Source organism: Vipera ursinii (assembly GCF_947247035.1).
Source record: "Vipera ursinii genome assembly, chromosome: 9".
Lineage (NCBI taxonomy): Eukaryota > Metazoa > Chordata > Lepidosauria > Squamata > Viperidae > Vipera > Vipera ursinii.
The window spans coordinates 1,772,277-1,790,627 of record NC_139523.1 but is presented as its reverse complement, the minus strand read 5'-3'; the positions used below and the strand labels follow the sequence as shown (position 1 = coordinate 1,790,627).

At 44.2% G+C, this 18,351-nt stretch overlaps 1 protein-coding gene across 1 annotated transcript in view; it reads left to right on the top strand.

The window, feature by feature from the left end:
• Positions 1–2,184: 2,184 nt before the first annotated feature.
• The window catches only part of MACF1 (microtubule actin crosslinking factor 1), a 348,186-nt gene continuing 332,019 nt past the window's right edge, over positions 2,185–18,351 (top strand). Inside the window, exon 1 of the mRNA XM_083369263.1 lies at positions 2,185–2,269. Within this exon, the coding sequence (XP_083225389.1) occupies positions 2,236–2,269 (34 nt within the window). The 5' untranslated portion in view covers positions 2,185–2,235. The remainder of the gene's footprint in view (positions 2,270–18,351) is intronic.

Here is an 18,351-nt window from a genome sequence, read left to right as displayed (position 1 = left end):
GATGCCTGCATGCTCTTGTGCTGTGGTTCACTGAGCTGCTCCCCACAAGTCTGGATGTGTCCCTGCAGAGGGAAGAGGGGACCTTGCCTGCCTGTCTCCTGGCCCCTGAGGATGAACAGCAAAGTGACAACAAAGGTAAGTGTCCGTGTGGCTAGTTGCAAGTATATTGAGCAGTACTGGGGTGGGGGAGAAGAAGAGAAGAGGGATGAGGTTTCTGTCAAGGTTCCGCAGCCTCTGACCTGGCCGGGGCTGGGGCTTCCCCTGGGAGAACAGGCGTGCTCACCGTAGGACAGGCAGGGTCCCTCCTGCAGAGGCTTCCAAAAAAAAGGCTGGGGATCCAGCCAATTGTGCAACCCGACTTGGGCTCTTAGGCACCAAGCCTGGTTCTGCAGCCTCTTCTGTAATTCAAGGGGAAGGGCGGGAAACAGACAAAGAAGGCAGTGATTTTTCTCATTAAGAATATTGTGTGCATCGTGATTTAAAAAAAACAACCCTTGCATATCCCATTTCCAAGATCCTGTTGGGATATGAAACATCATAGAATAAATGGCATTCAAAACAAAGTGTCCGCATATTTTCATGCTTGAGATATGCTAATTATGTCCCAGGGCTATTCTGGAGCCTGCAGTGGGACTGCGTCTGCCCAGCTGCTTTTCAAAGTGTGTTCTGTTCTACTGGCACCTGGGCCTGAGCAGGAGGATTCGCCCTCTGAACCTGGCCAGAATATCCTACGCCTCTGGCAAGTGACAAGCAGGCCTCGTGTCCAGCTGCCCAAGGGAAGCGCTCTCTTCCCACGGCCGCCTCCTTGATGCGGGGCCAGGGGCTGCGATCATTGCTGGGAGCGAGCGGGTCAAGGTGTGCAGTGGAAGTAGCCCAACCCCTTTGCTTTCGCTGCAGCAATTGTATTCAAGGCCAACTTTTGGGGAGGCGGGGTATTGCTGGTAGTCTGGCGGTGCTTAAAAACCATCATGCAGGAGGGACTTAAATGGAGAGTTTTCAAAAGAGACTGCTGGGATAGGATTAAGGTGAGCAAACTTTATTGAATTTCAGGGCTGCCTGACAAGAGCATTATAAGATTCAAAAACGGATTCAGCTGGGCCTCCGCAAGCATCCCACATCAATCCTAGCTTTTACATTCGAGTTTTACCCATTGGAAGGCCGGGGGAGCTTCTGGCCAGAAGCTGTTCCTGAGGACAAGTGCTTTTCTTCAAAGAGCAAGGTGACTACACTTAACCGAGGAATCTGAAGCACACCCCTCTGCCTAAGCTCTCCAGGTACGCAGAAACAATAGCAGACAGGTGCTCCCTCAGATAACAAGGCTGCATACCATGTAGGATGTTACACAGGATGACGGTGCCCTGCATTGACCCAGAAGCTCACTAGCAACCAATCCAGCTCACAAAGCAGCCGTGACACATGGCTGTAGCAAGAAGTGCCAGCTGCTCCTGTAGCGTTGCATTTTGAATCAGTGATACCTTCCAAGTGGTCTTCAAGGGAAGCCCCATGTTCAGCATTTCAGTAGTGTTCATGAGGAGAAGTTGATAGCAGGCGTAATAGACAGGATCTGAGGGTTTCCCGCTCAGATCAATAGGTTAAGTGTCGCAAGCACTTTTCTACCCAATGATGCAGCCAAGATCTGGGTCATCACCCTAGCCCTGGAAGGATCAGCCGCCAAGTGGATGGTAACCCTATATAACTGCAACGGTCCCAAGCTTCAGAACTTTAAGCACTTCATGACCATCTTGAAGACCGCCTGGCAGAACGGAAAGCTAGGGATTGCATAAAAACTGTAAAACGGGCTTTGTCCGGTAGCCAAATATACGGAGGAGTTTCTCTCCATGTGGATGTAGTACCATTGTGGACTACTCATTGAGTACGGTTTGCCAGCCAGCTACAGATCTATCTGGTGGTGATGTCTATTCCACCTTTTTTTTAGCTTACCAAGGAGTAGATTGTGGTCTACTTTATCAAATGCCTTACTGAAATCTAAGTATACTACGTCCACAGCATTTCGCTGGTCTACTAGTTTAGTCACTTTATTGAAGAATGAAATAAGATTGGTTTGGCATGATCTGTTTTTGACAAACCTGTGCTGCCCACTAGTTATAACTTTGTTTGCTTCTAGTTCTTCACAGATTTGTTTTTTTATTATCTTTTTTAGGATCTTCCCAGGTATTGATGTTAGACTGATTGGTCTGTAGTTTCCTGGGACTGTTTTTCCCCCCTTTCTTGAAGATGAGAACCACATCAGCCCTCTTCCAGTCCTCAGGTACTTCCCCGGTGCTCCAGGATTTTTTAAAATAATATTTTATTAATTTTCCAATTTTACATTTGAGTATTTAAAAAGCAACGTGGTGACTGGGTTAATCAATAATTCAATTTTTTTAGTGCAAATCTCAGGTTACAACATCAGATATTTCTTCTCTTTTTCCCTTAACATTTACTATCTCGTAGTCAAATTAGTACATTTCTAATTATATCAAGTCAATAAAGACATCATTATTACATTTATCAATAAATTTTTAGCTTATACATATCTTAATTACATTCAATCTTCATAAAGAATCCATATCCTGTTATTAATTTTTACATAATTTTTAACTTCTCATCAATATTCCAATTTAACCTTTGATGTCCATAATTTTCAGGCCCTGGGTAACCAAGATTTCCCTTATCTCACTTCATAACAAACTTTTGTTGTTGTTGTTAGTTGCGAAGTCGTGTCCGACCCATCGCGACCCTATGGACAATGTTCCTCCAGGCCTTCCTGTCCTCTACCATCTTCTGGAGTCCATTTAAGGTCACGTCTACTGCTTCAGTGACTCCATCCAGCCACCTCATTCTCTGTCGTCCCCTTCTTCTATTGCCCTCAATCTTTCCCAGCATTAGGCTCTTCTCCAGTGAGTCCTTCCTTCTCATTAGGTGGCCAAAGTATTTGAGTTTTAGCTTCAGGATCTGGCCTTCTAAAGAGCAGTCAGGGTTGATCTCCTCTAGGACTGACCGGTTTGTTCGCCTTGCAGTCCAAGGGACTCGCAGGAGTCTTCTCCAGCACCATAGTTCAAAGGCTTCAATTCTTTGGCGCTCAGCCTTTCTTATGGTCCAGCTTTCACTGCCATACATTGCAACTGGGAACACCATAGCCTTGACTATACGTACTTTTGTTGACAGGGTGATGTCTCTGCTTTTTAGTGTGCTGTCTAGATTTGCCATGGCTTTCCTCCCCAGGAGCAAGCGTCTTTTAATTTCTTGGCTACAGTCCCCATCCGCAGTAATCTTGGAGCCCAGGAAAATAAAATCTGTCACTACCTCCATTTCTTCCCCATCTATTTGCCAGGAATTGAAAGGGCCATCACGACCCTATGGACAATGTTCCTCCAGGCCTTCCTGTCCTCTACCATCTTCTGGAGTCCATTTAAGCTCATGTCTACTGCTTCAGTGACTCCATCCAGCCACCTCATTCTCTGTCGTCCCCTTCTTCTATTGCCCTCAATCTTTCCCAGCATTAGGCTCTTCTCCAGTGAGTCCTTCCTTCTCATTAGGTGGCCAAAGTATTTGAGTTTTAGCTTCAGGATCTGGCCTTCTAAAGAGCAGTCAGGGTTGATCTCCTCTAGGACTGACCGGTTTGATCGCCTTGCAGAAAATAAAATCTGTCACTACCTCCATTTCTTCCCCATCTATTTGCCAGGAATTGAAAGGGCCAGATGCCATGATCTTGGTTTTCTTAATGTTTAGTTTCAACCCAAGTTTTGCACTCTCCTTCTTCACTCGCAACAAGAGGCTCTTTAGTTCCTCTTCACTTTCTGCCATTAGAGTGGTATCATCTGCATATCTTAGGTTGTTGATATTTCTTCCAGCAATCTTAATTCCAATTTTTGATTCATCTAGCCCTGGCTTTCTCATGATGTGCTCTGCATATAAGTTAAATAGGCAAGGCGATAGTATACAGCCTTGCCGGACTCCTTTCCCAATTTTGAACCAATCAGTGGTTCCGTGTCCAGTTCTCACTGTTGCTTCTTGACCCGCATATAGGTTTCTCAAGAGACAAATAAGATGGTCTGGTATGCCCATCTCTTTAAGGACTTGCCACAGTTTGTTATGATCCACACAATCAAAGGCTTTAGCATAGTCAATGAAGCAGAAGTAGATGTTTTTCTGGAACTCTCTAGCTTTCTCCATGATCCAGCGTACGTTGGCAATTTGATCTCTAGTTCCTCTGCCTCTTCGAAATCCTGCCTGTACTTCTGGTAGTTCTCGATCCACATACTGCTGAAGTCTAGCTTGTAGGATTTTAAGCATAACTTTACTAGCATGAGAAATGAGTGCAATGGTGCGATAGTTTGAACATTCTTTGGCACTGCCTTTCTTTGGAATTGGAATGTACACTGATCTTTTCCAATCCTGTGGCCACTGTTGAGTTTTCCAAATTTGCTGGCAAATTGAGTGTAGCACTTTTACTGCATCGTCTTTTAAGATTTTGAATAGCTCAGCTGGAATACTGTCACCTCCACTAGCTTTGTTGTTGCTCAGCTTTTCTAAGGCCCACTTCACTTCACATTCTAGGATGTCTGGCTCGAGGTCAGTGACCACCTCATTGTGATTGTCAGGGACGTTAAGCTCATTCTTGTGTAGTTCTTCTGTGTAATTTTGCCACCTCTTCTTAATGTCTTCTGCTTCTGTTAGGTCCCTGCCATTTTGGTCCTTTATCATGCCCATTTTTGCATTAAACGTTCCTTTCATCTCTCCAATTTTCTTGAAAAGATCTCTGGTCCTCTCTATTCTATTGTTTTCTTCTATTTCTTTGCATTGTTCATTTAAGAAGGCATTCTTATCTCTTCTAGCTATTCTTTGGAATTCTGCATTTAATTGGGCATATCTTTTTCTCCCTTGCCTTTCGCTTCCCTCATCTATTTGCAAAGCTTCCTCAGACAGCCATTTTGCTTTCTTGCATTTCTTTTTCTTTGGGATGGTTTTGGTTGCTACCTGTTGTACAATGTTGCGAACCTCTGTCCATAGTTCTTCAGGCATTCTGTTTATCAGATCTAATTCCTTAAATCTATTTGTCACCTCTACTGTATATTGAACAGGGATATGATTTAATTCATACCTGACTGGCCTAGCGCTTTCCCCTACTTTCTTTAATTTAAGCCTAAACATTGCAACAAGAAGCTCATGGTCTGAGCCACAGTCAGCTCCTGGTCTTTTTTTTACTGACTGTATAGAGCTTCTCCATCTTTGGCTGCAGAGCATATAGTCAATCTGATTTCTGTGTTGACCGTCTGGTGATGTCCATGTGTAAAGCCGTCTCTTGGGTTGTTGGAAAAGAGTGTTTGCTATGACCATCGTATTCTCTTGACAAAATTCTATCAGCCTGTGCCCTGCTTCATTTTGTACTCCAAGGCCAAACTTGCCTGTTATTCCGGTTATCTTTTGGCTTCCTACTTTAGCATTCCAATCCCCCATGATGATAAGAACATCATTTTTTGGTGTTAGTTCTATAAGGTGCTGTAGGGCTTCATAGAACCGGTCAATTTCATCCTCTTCAGCACCGATGGTTGGGGCATAGACTTGGACTACTGTGATATTGAATGGTTTGCCTTGGATTCAAACTGAGATCATTCTGTCGTTTTGAGGATTGTATCCCAGTATTGCTTTTCCTACTCTTTTATTGACTATGAAGGCTACTCCATTTCTTCTGAGGGATTCTTGCCCACAGTAGTATACCTGATGGTCATCTGAATTAAATTCACCCATTCCTGTCCATTTTAGTTCGCTGATACCTAAGATGTCAATGTTTAGTCTTGTCATCTCTTGTTTGACCACGTCCAGCTTTCCTTGATTCATGGATCTTACATTCCAGGTTCCTATGGAGAAAAAATCTTTACAGCATTGGACTTTCCTTTCACCACCAGACACATCCACAGCTGAGCGTCCTTTCGGCTTTGGCCCAGTCGCTTCATTCTTTCTGGCGCTACTAGTAGTAGCCCTCTGCTCTTCCCCAGTAGCATATTGGACGCCTTCCGACCTGAGGGGCTCATCTTCCAGCGTCATATCGTTTTGCCTTTTGGTACTGTCCATATGGTTTTCATGGCAAAGATACTGGAGTGGGTTGCCATTTCCTTCTCCAGTGGATCACGTTTTGTCAGAACTCTCTGCTATGACCTTTCCATCTTGGGTGGCCCTGCACAGCATAGCTCATAGCTTCATTGAATTATGCAAGCTCCTTCGCCACGACAAGGCAGTAATCCATGAAGGGGTCATAACAAACTATAATGTCCAAAATACACATTTTATCTATTTAAATATAATCTTGTTCTATTTTCTAAAAGTTATCTATTTCCCACCATCTTAAGTCTACCATCTACTTAATAATACAATATCCCCTTTAATAAATCAAAACCATTATATATATTGCCTGGGTTAATCAATAAGTCAAACATATTCATGATAATTAATTTTCTTTTCCCTTTTAGATCTAATTTTTCAATATTAGACAAATCAAATCCTTATTTTCAACTAGTTTCCAGCTATTTTAAATCTAATAACCAAAATTCCCCTTATCTCAACATCTCCCTTTAACCCTCTAATTGACAATATAAAATCCCCTCTAATGAATCAAAACCCCAACTTTTTCAACCTTATTCTAGCTTTCTTTCTTTGCCAACTAGGCTTCCATATCAGTGCTTTTAAATCATCAAATAAATCTCCCTTCATTCTTATATATGTTAGTTGAATTAAAGGAGACATTTAATTGCCAGGTTTCTGGAAGGACTAGCCCATTTATATTCATTTAGTTGTCGCCCTGTTATTCCAGTCCCCCATGTTTGCTCTGATATGTTTGTCTTCAATTCAATCTGTTCTTTCTCAAATTTCTTCTAATTTGTATAGAAAGTCATTTCCATTTTCAGTGTTGTTACTTCCTTGTCTTGGTTGTACTTGTTGGTCAATTGAGTCTTTTGTCTTAATATTTAATTGTTCTACTTCTTCTGTTATCTTCTTTGGTTGTAGTCAAAGTTTGGCTTTGTGCATCTAAGCTGGAATCTTGATCTTTTATTTTAGGTCTCATTTTATCACAAGCTGAAAGAATAGTTTCATGTATTGCTTTCAGCATGGCAAGATTTTTTTCCTGGTCTTCATCCATCTTTCACGTGTTTGTAAATAATCTTTCTACTAAAAGTTGTTTGTAAAGCAATAGTCAGTAAAAGTTTACTGTCATGGTTCCGACTAACGAGACAGATCAAAGAACATTCCATGCTTGTTTATTCTAAAAAGTCTATAATAATGAGAACGAAGCATCGGCACTCATGGATGGATGTCAGAATCTGAATTCTCCTCCCTTGAGCACATCATATCATACAGAATTCCCTCCCTTAATTACACATCATGAATCACATTCCCCAATTAGTTTAACATACAAAGTTTCACTTCCCTCTGAAGCGTGCCATCCCTTATCTTATCAAAATATCCGGCTTAACATTCCAGGGTCCCCCAGCAGGATAAAACTGGATGCTGGAGATGAGGCTCACCTCCATGCATCCACCAGGGCTGCGATCACAAACCGGAAGTGCAGGATTTTTGAAAGATATGGTACAACAGTTCTGAGATAACATCTGCCAGCTCCTTCAGAACTCTGGGATGTAATCTGTCAGGTCCCGGTGATTTATATTTGCCAAGGTCGGATAGGTGTTCTCTTACCATTTTCTTGCTTATTTTAATTTTTCTTTCTAATTTGTCTTTTGCAGTGGTTTTTTTGGTACGTTGGGCTGTAATTTCATGTTGGGTATGTTGGTATGTTGGGCTGTAAATAATGTTCAGTTCCAATTTCCATGGTTAAGAGGATTTTTTTCAGCCGAGAGGGCGGTGTCCCACTTGCTTTGAAAATGGAGGCCTGGAGGTATAATCTCTGTACTGAGAAGATTTTGAAATCATTTTGGAACCAGTGACTAAAATATCATTGCAAAGAGAGCTTCAGAGGGGCTACTTTCCATGCCCGATTCTGTCATGATAATTGCTAGTTTGCAAGAACAGAAAGTGAGGAAACAGCTGCATTTAAAAGAGGAAGTGAGAATAAGACAAAACAAATCTTGAACAAAGCAAAATCTTCTTCTCTTGTGCTGGTATCATTTCTGGCCTGAGTCATCCAATCAAGCACCATCAAGTTGTAGAGGAAACATTTAAATATCCTGAAAAGCATTGGCTTCCCAAGAGTCTCTTTAAAACAATCTGAAATGGAAATGCCGAACAGTCTCGATAAATCAGTAAGTTCTGGGTTCAGCTGAAATCCTCAGTAAGAGGCCTGTCACATTCTGCTTGCCAGATGGTGCCTTTTGGGGGTTCTGGAGTGTCATTACCGGCACCTATCACAGCCAGTGCTCCCGTTGCTGGTAGGGGTGGGATCTGGTGTCCAGCACACCTGGAGGCATCCCAGTGGGAACGTAGCAGTCAGGGTGGTGTTGCTGGGGGGAAAATTTTGGTTGATGAAACAAGAGAAGGGGATGGAGTAGGCTAGTAGTTCTCAACCTCAGGAACTTTAAGAGGCGTGACTTCAATTCACGGAATTCCCCGGCCAGCCAGGCTCTTGTTGAGGTTGAGAAACACTGGAAGAGCAGAGATATTCTCCTGGAAGAGAGAACCTGTCAACATACCTCTTAAGTAGTGGGCTCTTTGGTGCAGGAAGGAAGACGCGAGGCTGAGTACAAGATAACTCATTCTTTATTCTTGCTAGAACTGTACTGAAGCTTGGGCTGCAACCAGCCACAATATATAGTCTAGCCCCTAGGCAGCAGCCAATAGGTTTAAACCCACACTTGCCGCCTGGGGCTAGCCAATTACAGGACCGGAGACAGCTTGACTAGGTTACTGGGGAGCCGTTAGCCGCTCCAGCAACACACGTGGTGTAAAACAAAAAGCCCAGTACATAACAATACCACTCCGTCCACACATTACTGGCTGTAAGAAAAAATCCAAAATCCTCAAGATTTTTATTAAGCTAACTCAACAGTTGAAACAAAACAAAACAAAACAAAACCCTCAGGCATGAAAGCCAGATAAGTTTGGGCCAGCCACTCTCGCAGTCCAACCCATCTCACAGGATTGCTGTTGTGGGGAAATAGGAGGAAATAAGGAATATCAGTATGTTCACCGCCTTGAATTATAAAAATTATAAAGGTGGGATTTAAATAAATTCAGAGGTTGGTGAGCTGTATGTTAGGCTCCAGGTGATAATGATAGAACCAGAAATAGGTTTGGGGAAAAATTGCCTAACCAGTACCACTAATATTTATTTAGTTGAGGACAAATGAAAATTATGTAACATTCTGAATGAATTCATGGGGGAAAATGTTCTGCTAAGTGACTTGAATGGATAAGAAAATACAGTAAAAATTAACTGCGTAATTCAGAGACTGAAGAAAAAATGAAGAGCCTGGCTCTTTTAGCTAGAAGCTCTGTTTATTTAAAATACATAGTTTAAGCATAAGCATGTTCTATGCACAGGGCAAAAGAATGAATATACGAGGGCAATTCAGAAATAAACCTCCATTTGGTTATCAATGACAGACTCTCACAGATACAGAACTTTTATTATACACATTAGAAAACTACAACATTACATTACTGGTGCGTCTAGCGGTGTGTGGGCGAGCATTATCATGAACCAACACACCGGAGGTCACCATGCCCAAGCACTTATTATGGATGGTTTATCTGAGTTTTCGTAACATTTCACAGTAGACATCTGAACTGATGGTCAAACCACACTCCATGAACTTCACTAGCAGCTACTCCTTTGGCATCTTCACATTTGGCAGGATTTTCTATGGCAACACTTCCACCAACAATAATGCTCGCCCACAAACCGCTAGATGCACCCAAGAACTTTTGAAGCAGTTCCCTTGGGATGTTTTTGATCACACAAACACACACACACACAGTCCAGATTTGGTGCCGAGCGAGTGGTACTAAGGAATTTCAAACCTTGTAAGACGTTATTACAAGGGCCTCAATTTGAAAGGCGATTATGTCAAAAAGTAATGTTGTAATTCTCTAATTTGTATAATAAAAGTTCCGTATCTGTGAGTGTCTGTCATTGATAACCAAACAGAGGCTTATGTCCGAATTGCCCTCATAAATGTTAAGAATTTGGTTATCAATGACAGACTCTCGCAGATACAGAACTTTTATTATACACATAAGATTTCTTTATGATGAAAGATTGACAGTGAAGGATCGCAGATAGTGAGAGGCTCTGGATGCAGACAGACCATTTCTTGGTATGTTAAGAGCAGAGGTTGGAGAATAGGAAGGAATTTTTAAAAAGCAGCATGAAAATAATGATTGCAGCAAGACAAATTATGAACCATATGTAGGAGATGAACAGGCTGAGCCCGAGGGAGGAGTCAAATGCATCATATGTCACTGCATGCCCTCAAGAGGTATAAGTCATTTGAACTGCCTAAATCTCCTGATTTCCCCAGTGCTTGACACCATATGCTTAAAAGTATTAATCTCCCAAGAGAATTAATGGGAAATGAGTAAACGTAGAAACTACACAAAAGAGTGAAAGTCAGATTTTGTTGCATTTTGTTTTGTAAGCTGAACAAAATCACCTTGGTCAAGTAGAGCAGCCATGTCAATGTTTTAAATAGAGAAACAAGCATATATACTGTTGTGCTTTTAAGTTTATATACTGTTTGCAGAATTTGTAAGATGTAGACCATTTTGTAAGTAGACATGAGCAATTGGACAAGACTTTTTTTTTAATTTGAAGTGATTCAAAATAATATACTAGGCACCAGAGAACAGCACAATCATTAAGCAAACCATAGCAACAGAGGAAATGACGTGGCCTTATTCAAAGGCTTGCATACCCTTAGCTTTTAACATCACGTATTTCCCCCTCTTGCATCAATGACAACTTGCAGTCTTTTGTAAGACTTTATTTTCTCATCTGGTAATGCTGTCCGTTCTTGGCCAAAGGCCCCACCCAGGTCCTCTATATTCTTTGGTGGTCCAGCATGACCTGATGTTTGAGGTCTTCCAAAAGTGGCTCAACAGGGTTGAGGGCATGAGGCCATGACAGCCACTCCAGAACTCCTGCTAGAAGCCACCGAGGGTCATCGTGGCTTTTTGTTTGGGTCATTGTCATGTTGGGAAGTCCAGATGGGCCCCGGGTGCCGCTGATGAATGCAAATTGTCCTCCAGTATTTTCTGATAATATGCTGTGTCCATCTTGCCATCGATTTTGACCGGGTTCCCTCTGCTGCCGAACGTCCCCTCCCAAAAAAATCCAGCAGAGATCCTCCTCCAGGCTTCCTGGCAGGGATGGTTTTGCATCTCTGTGCAGGCCTTGTGGATTCCTTTCCAAGCACAGCGCCTGTGGCTGTGGTGTTCAGTTTTGGTCTGGTTGCCCCAGTTGATTTCATCCCAAAGTCTGGAGGCTTCTCTGGTGCCGTTGGGCCTACCGTGAGCGAACTGCTTTGGGTGTCGGTGCAGTGATGGCCGCTCTGCCCACGTCCCACTTGTGTTTGAGGGTCTCCTTGCGGCTGGTGGAGCATCCACACCGCCCGGTTTCAGAGAAGAAGCCCCGGGTGTTCCGTGGAAGTTGCTCCTGGGTTTCCCTTTGCAGCCCAGCCGTTTTCTCTGACGTCTTCCCTGGTCTGCCCGGCCCACTGCTAGCCGAGCGCCTCGTTTTCCACTTCAGGGACGAAACTTTAGGCAGCACCGGTTGGCACCTTCAAATCTTTGGATCTCTTTTTATATCTGTTTCCTGATTATGAATCGGGGCTGCCTCTCCTTGCAGATCCTTTTGCTCTCGCCTGGCTTCTGTAACCTGCAAAGTCGGCACAGTCCTGGATGAAAAACTCATAAGGCTTTCTCAGGAGCAAAGAAATTGATTCTCTAATTACACTGAAAGAAGGCACAGGTGTGGACACCTACCATTGCCATCCCAATTGGTGTGTGTCAATGTGAGTGTAAACTGTATTATTAACCCAAACATTCAATTGTGCAGGAACAAGATTATTTATCAAACGGTCCACATCTTACAAATTTTCCAAGAGGTATCTGAACTTTTGAGCACAACACTGCAGGTAGTTTTCGACCTACAAGCACAATTGAGACCAACATTTCTGTTGTTAATCAAGACACTTAAGTGAGTTTTGCCCCATTTTACGTCCTTTCCTGCCACAGCTGTTCAAGTTGTTAAGGTTGTAAGATGGTTCTTAAGGGAATCCAGCTTCCCCGTTGAATTTGCTTGTCAGAAGGTCGCAAAAGGGGATCACGTGACCCCAGGACACGGCAGCCATCATAAATACGACTCAGCTGCCGAACGTCAGAATTTTGTTCACATGACCACAGGGGACACTGCAACGGTCCTGTGAAAAATGGTCATAAGTCACTTTTTTCACTGTCGTAACTGGTCACTAAATGAAGTATTGTAAGTTGAGGACTACCTGTAAAACCAATATAGAAAATAGTTTGTAAATATAAAAAATGTAAGCTGCAGTATAAGAACTTGCTCAGAGATGCACATTGTCCTTAAAGTTGCAACCATTTGTAAAGGAATAGACTAGTATCAAGCAATTCTTGGTTAATTATATTAGATACAGTCCAGTTCAGATGTGAGAACAAACCCTAATTTATGAAAATAAAATAAGCATTCTTTCACTTGCATAACTTAAGAGAGCTCAAACCCCTGTTTGTAATCTGCAACAAATTACAGGAGGCATTTTGTCTCAAATGTCTCAAATTGCTTTGTGCAATAAAGTACAGTTTGCTGGATGTGAACTGTGTGCTATCTAAAATAAAAGTTAAAAAGGACTAATCTCCTAATCTAAAAAGGCAGGTGAGGAAGAGGAACAAGAAGGGGACGCCAACACACCACTCTCGATACCACAAACAATGTCTGAACTGGTCCGCACTTGCAGGTGTGGAGCAATCCTTGTTCAAAAGAGTCTTCCAAGACTTCTTACTTTGGGGGTCATTGCTAGACCCTGGCCTTCCTTGACAAGACCCTATTTCCGCCCACCAGCAGAACCGCCTGGAAGGAGAAGAGCTGCTGAAACACATGGGAGGGGGAGGGGCTGTGACTGAGAGCCTGCAGGGGGCAGAAGCAGGGAAAGGGGGGGCTCCCTTTAATTCAATTGAGAAAGCTGGTTTTAGGAAACCAAACGAAACTACCCTGCCAGATCAGCACCCTCGGGCGGAAAAGGCTTCATTCACAGCTTTGGGAAGCTGATTGCGTCCAAGTGAAAAATCCCACAGCCTGGGGCAGAAATGATGCTTGCAACTCTGGAAGAATTGGGGGCGTCGGATGTGTTCCTGTGCACACACTTTTCCTCTGGCCCCAGGCACAGAGGTGGGAGGCGGCCTGAGGGGGTTTCTCAGCCTTTTAATTGCTTTCTGGGCAGGAGAATGTCATCTAGAGTTGGAGGGCCAGTCCATGCTACCCAGTAGTGGTTGCAGGACAGGCCTAGCAGTTGCCCGCTGCCGGCCCCCCACCCTGCCCCCTCGGTACTAACCCAGCCCTTGCAAGGAGAGACACAAAAGCAGAGAGTTGCTGAGCTTGCTTTGGCTCCTCGGTCTGTTCCTAAACCTGTGCAATTCTAGATCTTGAAGGAAAGACAGGCTGAAAAGTGGGATGGGGGCACCACACCCTCCCACCAAGGGCATCTTCAGCTGTGCTGACTCAACCTGTTCAACCAGACCAGCCCCAGGCACCTGGCTTTTCCCAGTCTCCCTGCTTCTGAATAACAGACTCTTCTCTCAACACAATGCCTCTCATTCGCTGAAACAGTTCCAGCTGACACCGAGGGAGTTCGGATGGCTTCTGCCCGGGATTTCAGCAAGCAAAAGCACTGGACCGCTCTAACGCTCTGGAAGCTAAGCAAGGTCAGGCCTGGTTAAGTTTGGACTGGAGATCATCGCGATATGGCAGGTGGCAGGACTTACGCAAATAAGTAATAAATTCTTTAAAAGCAAGAAGACTCAAACTTTTACCATTCCTAAGGCCTTGAAAAGAAAATGGTTGTTGGAGAAGGAGCAAATTATACTTTCCTCTAGAACACAGGTCTGCAACCCGCGGCTCCGGAGTCGCATGTGGCTCTTTCAGCCGTCCCCTGCAGCTCCCAGTCCTCTGCCATGTGCAGTCCAGAAAAAAAAAGTGGGACTAAAAAAGTTCAACTAATCAATTCAAATATCTAGGGTAGGTGCATATCTCGCCTTGGCTCCACTCTTCAGTCAAACCCTGTTCTGCGCATGGACGCATGGACGCGCATGTGCACACATTTTTTGCGGCTCCCAGTTTTTCCTTTTGTGAGGGAACCGGTTCCGAGTGGCTCTTTCACTGTTTCAGGTTGCTGACCCCTGCTCTAGAAAAAGGAAAGAAGGACAGCACTTATTAGTTCCAGATTATAATTAATACCTGCTTGCTTTTGCGGTAGAAAGGCATTCTTCCATTTTTACTGTAAATTATAATTCAGAAGACTGAGGAGGACACAAAGCTAAGAGGAGTGATTAATACTTAGGAGAAGGGAAAAAATGGAAAAATATTTAAACAGGAAGAACAATGGGCAGAGACATTTAACAGGGAGAAATATACAGTCATGCATCTCGGTAAGAGAAACAAAAGAAATATCTTCAGAATGGGAAAAAATCCAACTCGGGAGGAGGACAGAGGAGAGGGACTTGAATCCATTAGAGCAGGGCTTTTCAGCCTTTTCACCCATTGTACCACTTTTAGGATATGGCAACATCCGAGGACCACCAGCTGCCTAGCGAGGTGTCAAAAACTTGATTGCCAAAAAAAAAGGAAAAAAGTGATAAAGTACAGGTAGTCCTCATCTTACAACAGTTCGCTTAGTGATTGTTCAAAGTTCCAGCAGCACTGAAAAATGTGACTTATGACCATTTTCACACTTATGACTGTTGCAGCATCCCCATGGTCATGTGATTTACATTCAGGTGCTTGGCAACTGACCCACATTTATGACGGTCACAGTGTCCCAGGGTCATGTAATCACCTTCTGCAAATTTTTGACAAGTGAAATCAATGGCTGGGGGGCGTGGCCAGCTCAACGTCGCTCAGGTCATGGGGCGCCTGTGGGGGGTGCAGGTGGGGCTGTGGGGTGGGATCCGTGGGTCTCTGGTGGAGGAGTGTGGGACTGGGGTAGGTGGCAGGGCATGGTCCACCGAAGGAGCCTTGCCATCCCTCTTGGGCTGCATGGGGGACTCCCGGACAATAGTGTGGGCTGCCCAGAGCCCTGGCCAATGGAAGGCAAGCACCCAGGCTGGCCCTTGAGCTCTCGGGCCACCAGGACCCTGCAGCCCAACCCATTCCAGCCCTACTTCCCCGAGGTGGTGCCTGGCTGTGTTTACCTTCTCGACAAGGCTGCTGCTGCTGATGTGCCCACTCTCCTTGGCCAGGTTGCTCATGGTGGGTGCAGGAGGGCAAAGTGCGTGGGTCAGAGGGAGGCCCACTTCCTCTCCATGTGAGGAGACCTGGCTTTGTAACCAAAGCATCCTTAGGGATGGGAGACCATCAGGATAGGAGGAGAGGGCAAAGGGATGGCAACAGGGCAGCAGGCTGCTGGTGGCCAAGTGCTAAGGCAGGACTTCCTTCAGACCCTCCCTCTCATTACAATCTCCCTCCTTCCTTCCTTGCTCCCTCTCTCCCTCCCTCCCTCCCCTCCCCTATCCCTGCTTCTCATTCTGATCTCCTTCCTTCCTTCCTTCCTTCCTTCCTTCCTTCCTTCCTTCCTTCCTTCCTTCCTTCCCTCCTTCCTTCCTCCCTCCCTCCCTCCCTCCCTCCCTCCCTCCCTCCCTCCCTCCCTCCCTCCCCTGAACATGTACAATGGGCTCAGCACTTTCAATGTTTCAATTTCACCTTACACTATTTACCAGGAGGAAAAAAACTTCCTGGCTGATACTTTGTCAAGAATGCTGCAGTACAACAGTTCCAAAGTGGAGGTAATCAAGCCCCTTCTCCCCTCACATCAGCTGGCAGCTCAAGTAACCACCAGAGTGCAGCAGAAGGGGAAACCACCTATAGACAGTATTGTTGCAGCAAACTTTTTGTCAGGACCCACTTCAACTAATCACCCAAGAAAGCAGAACTCTTGAAACAGGCATTGTCTCAAAAGGAAACTTTTATAAGGGACTAGTGACAGCAGGGAATGTAAGGTGAGATCTGAAGAAAAGTCCGCATGAATGATATAATTAAAGCAAGCAATATGCCCCCTCCCACCAAAGTCATAATGTCCGTTTGAAATCCAGCCAATCCACAGGTGGCCTGGTGGGCGGCTGACTGGCACGGTGGCCACACAACTCAAGGTCTTCTCCAGCTTTCCTTTCCTTGCAACTGTCTCCTAGATAAGGAGACACATTCCATAGTCAGAAGAGGAGGCCAGACAAAGGAAGGAGAAAGTTAACACTATGAATCCCCCATGCACCCCCTCCCCCCAGCAAGAATGGCAGGCCCCAAAAAGACAGAAAAAAGGAGAGAGCAGATGAGGAGTTTGGGGGTCTGACATCACCCCCCTAAAAAAATGGGAAATGCACCTGGAAGACAAAACAGGGAAGGGGAAAACAGCAAACAATTCAATTAGGTTTTCCGGATATAGAGTGTGAAAACATTGTAGCAATCTAGGGGCTTTAGCATGCTTCTTCTACACCCATTCATTTTGGGATGCAGGGAGGTTTTTCCACGAGACCAGGTATTGAGTCACTCCATGATGGGTCCTAGAGTCTATAATGACTTTAATTTCAAAATGTTGTTCACCCTCAACCATAATGGGTGTAGGTAACGGTGGAGCAGCGGATATGAGAGTGGAAGTGACTTCTAGTTTAAGCAGGCTGCAGTGGAACACAGGGTGGATTTTCCGTAGATTCTTTGGCAGGTCTAACTCGACTGAGTTGATGATGTGTGTAATTGTAAAAGATCCAACACATTTAGGGCCTAACTTCTTTGAGGATTGTAATGATTTTAAGTATTTAGTAGAGAAAAATACACATTCACCAACTTTGTAGGGCTCTTGTTCCACCCTCTTTTTGTCTGCTTGGAGTTTGTAAGTCTCTCTGGCCTCATCAAGAGCTTCATGGACTACCGGCCAGGTATTTTGCAATGGCTTAATCCAGTCTTTTAATGAGGGAATTTTGGGTTCCTTGATGGGGAGTTCTGGTATGGCCACAAAGGTTTGGCCATTGGTAACTTGAAAAGGAGTAAACCCAGTACTGGAATGTTGTAAGCAACTTCAGTGAAAGGTAATAATTTATGAAACACCTTAGATATTGTTCTAGATCTGAGTTCAGACATTCTGTCCCTCCATTTGTCTGGGGATGATGGGAGGATGATAACCCTTGACTAGATCCCAAAAACTCTCCAGAACTTTGAAGTGAACTGGACCCCTCAGTCTGAAATAATCCGATGTGGGACACCATGGAAACAATATATGTGTTTCATAAGAAGTTTGACTAAGGTTTTTGCATTAGGGATTTGGGGGCAAGGTATAAAATGCACTTGTCTAGAGAACAGGTCTGTAACCACCCAGATAACCGTATTCCCAGCACTTTCAGGCAGTTCAACAATAAAATCCATGGAAATCTCTCTCCATGGTGCTGATGGGCTTGCCACCGGTTGAAGTAACCCTGGGATTTCCCTTGATGTCATTTTGCAGCTGAACATATGGGACAAATGGCTACATAGCTTGCAATGTCCTTTTATAATGCAGGCCACCAAAATTGCCTTTTAATTAGGTGCAAGGCTTTTACAAAATCAAAATGCCCAGCTGCCATTACCTTAAGTCCCAAAGTAGCTGGGACATAGATTTTCTCCCTAATCCATGCCAATCCGTCTTTGAGCATGCACAGATTGTTATGATTACAAAACCATTCGTTGGTATCTCAAGCCTGTTTGAATTTTAGTAGTCAAGTCTTATTCTCTGGTTCTTTTGCTTTTGTTTGAGCCCTGGTGGTGACCGGGGCACCTAGTTGATGAGGCTGCAGGAAGGTTTTAGTTATCTCAGGTTTCTTACTGTTGTATTGAGGTAGTCTTGAAATAATCCAATGTGGGACACCGTGGAAACAATATATGTGTTGCACAAAAAGTTTGGCCAAGGTTTTTGGAGTGGGGATTTTGAGGCAAGGTATAAAATGCACTTGTCTAGAAAACAGCAAGAATGGCAGGCCCCAAAAAGGCAGAAGAAAGGAGAGAACAGGTGAGGAGTTTTGGGGTCTGACACTTTTAAAAAGCCCTGGAAGCAGATGAATAGGTCTACAGCCACAGAAGTCTACGCGCCATGCAAAACGGATTAGTGTGGATGGGTGGGAAATTGTACATGCCAGCAAGCCAGAGGTTAA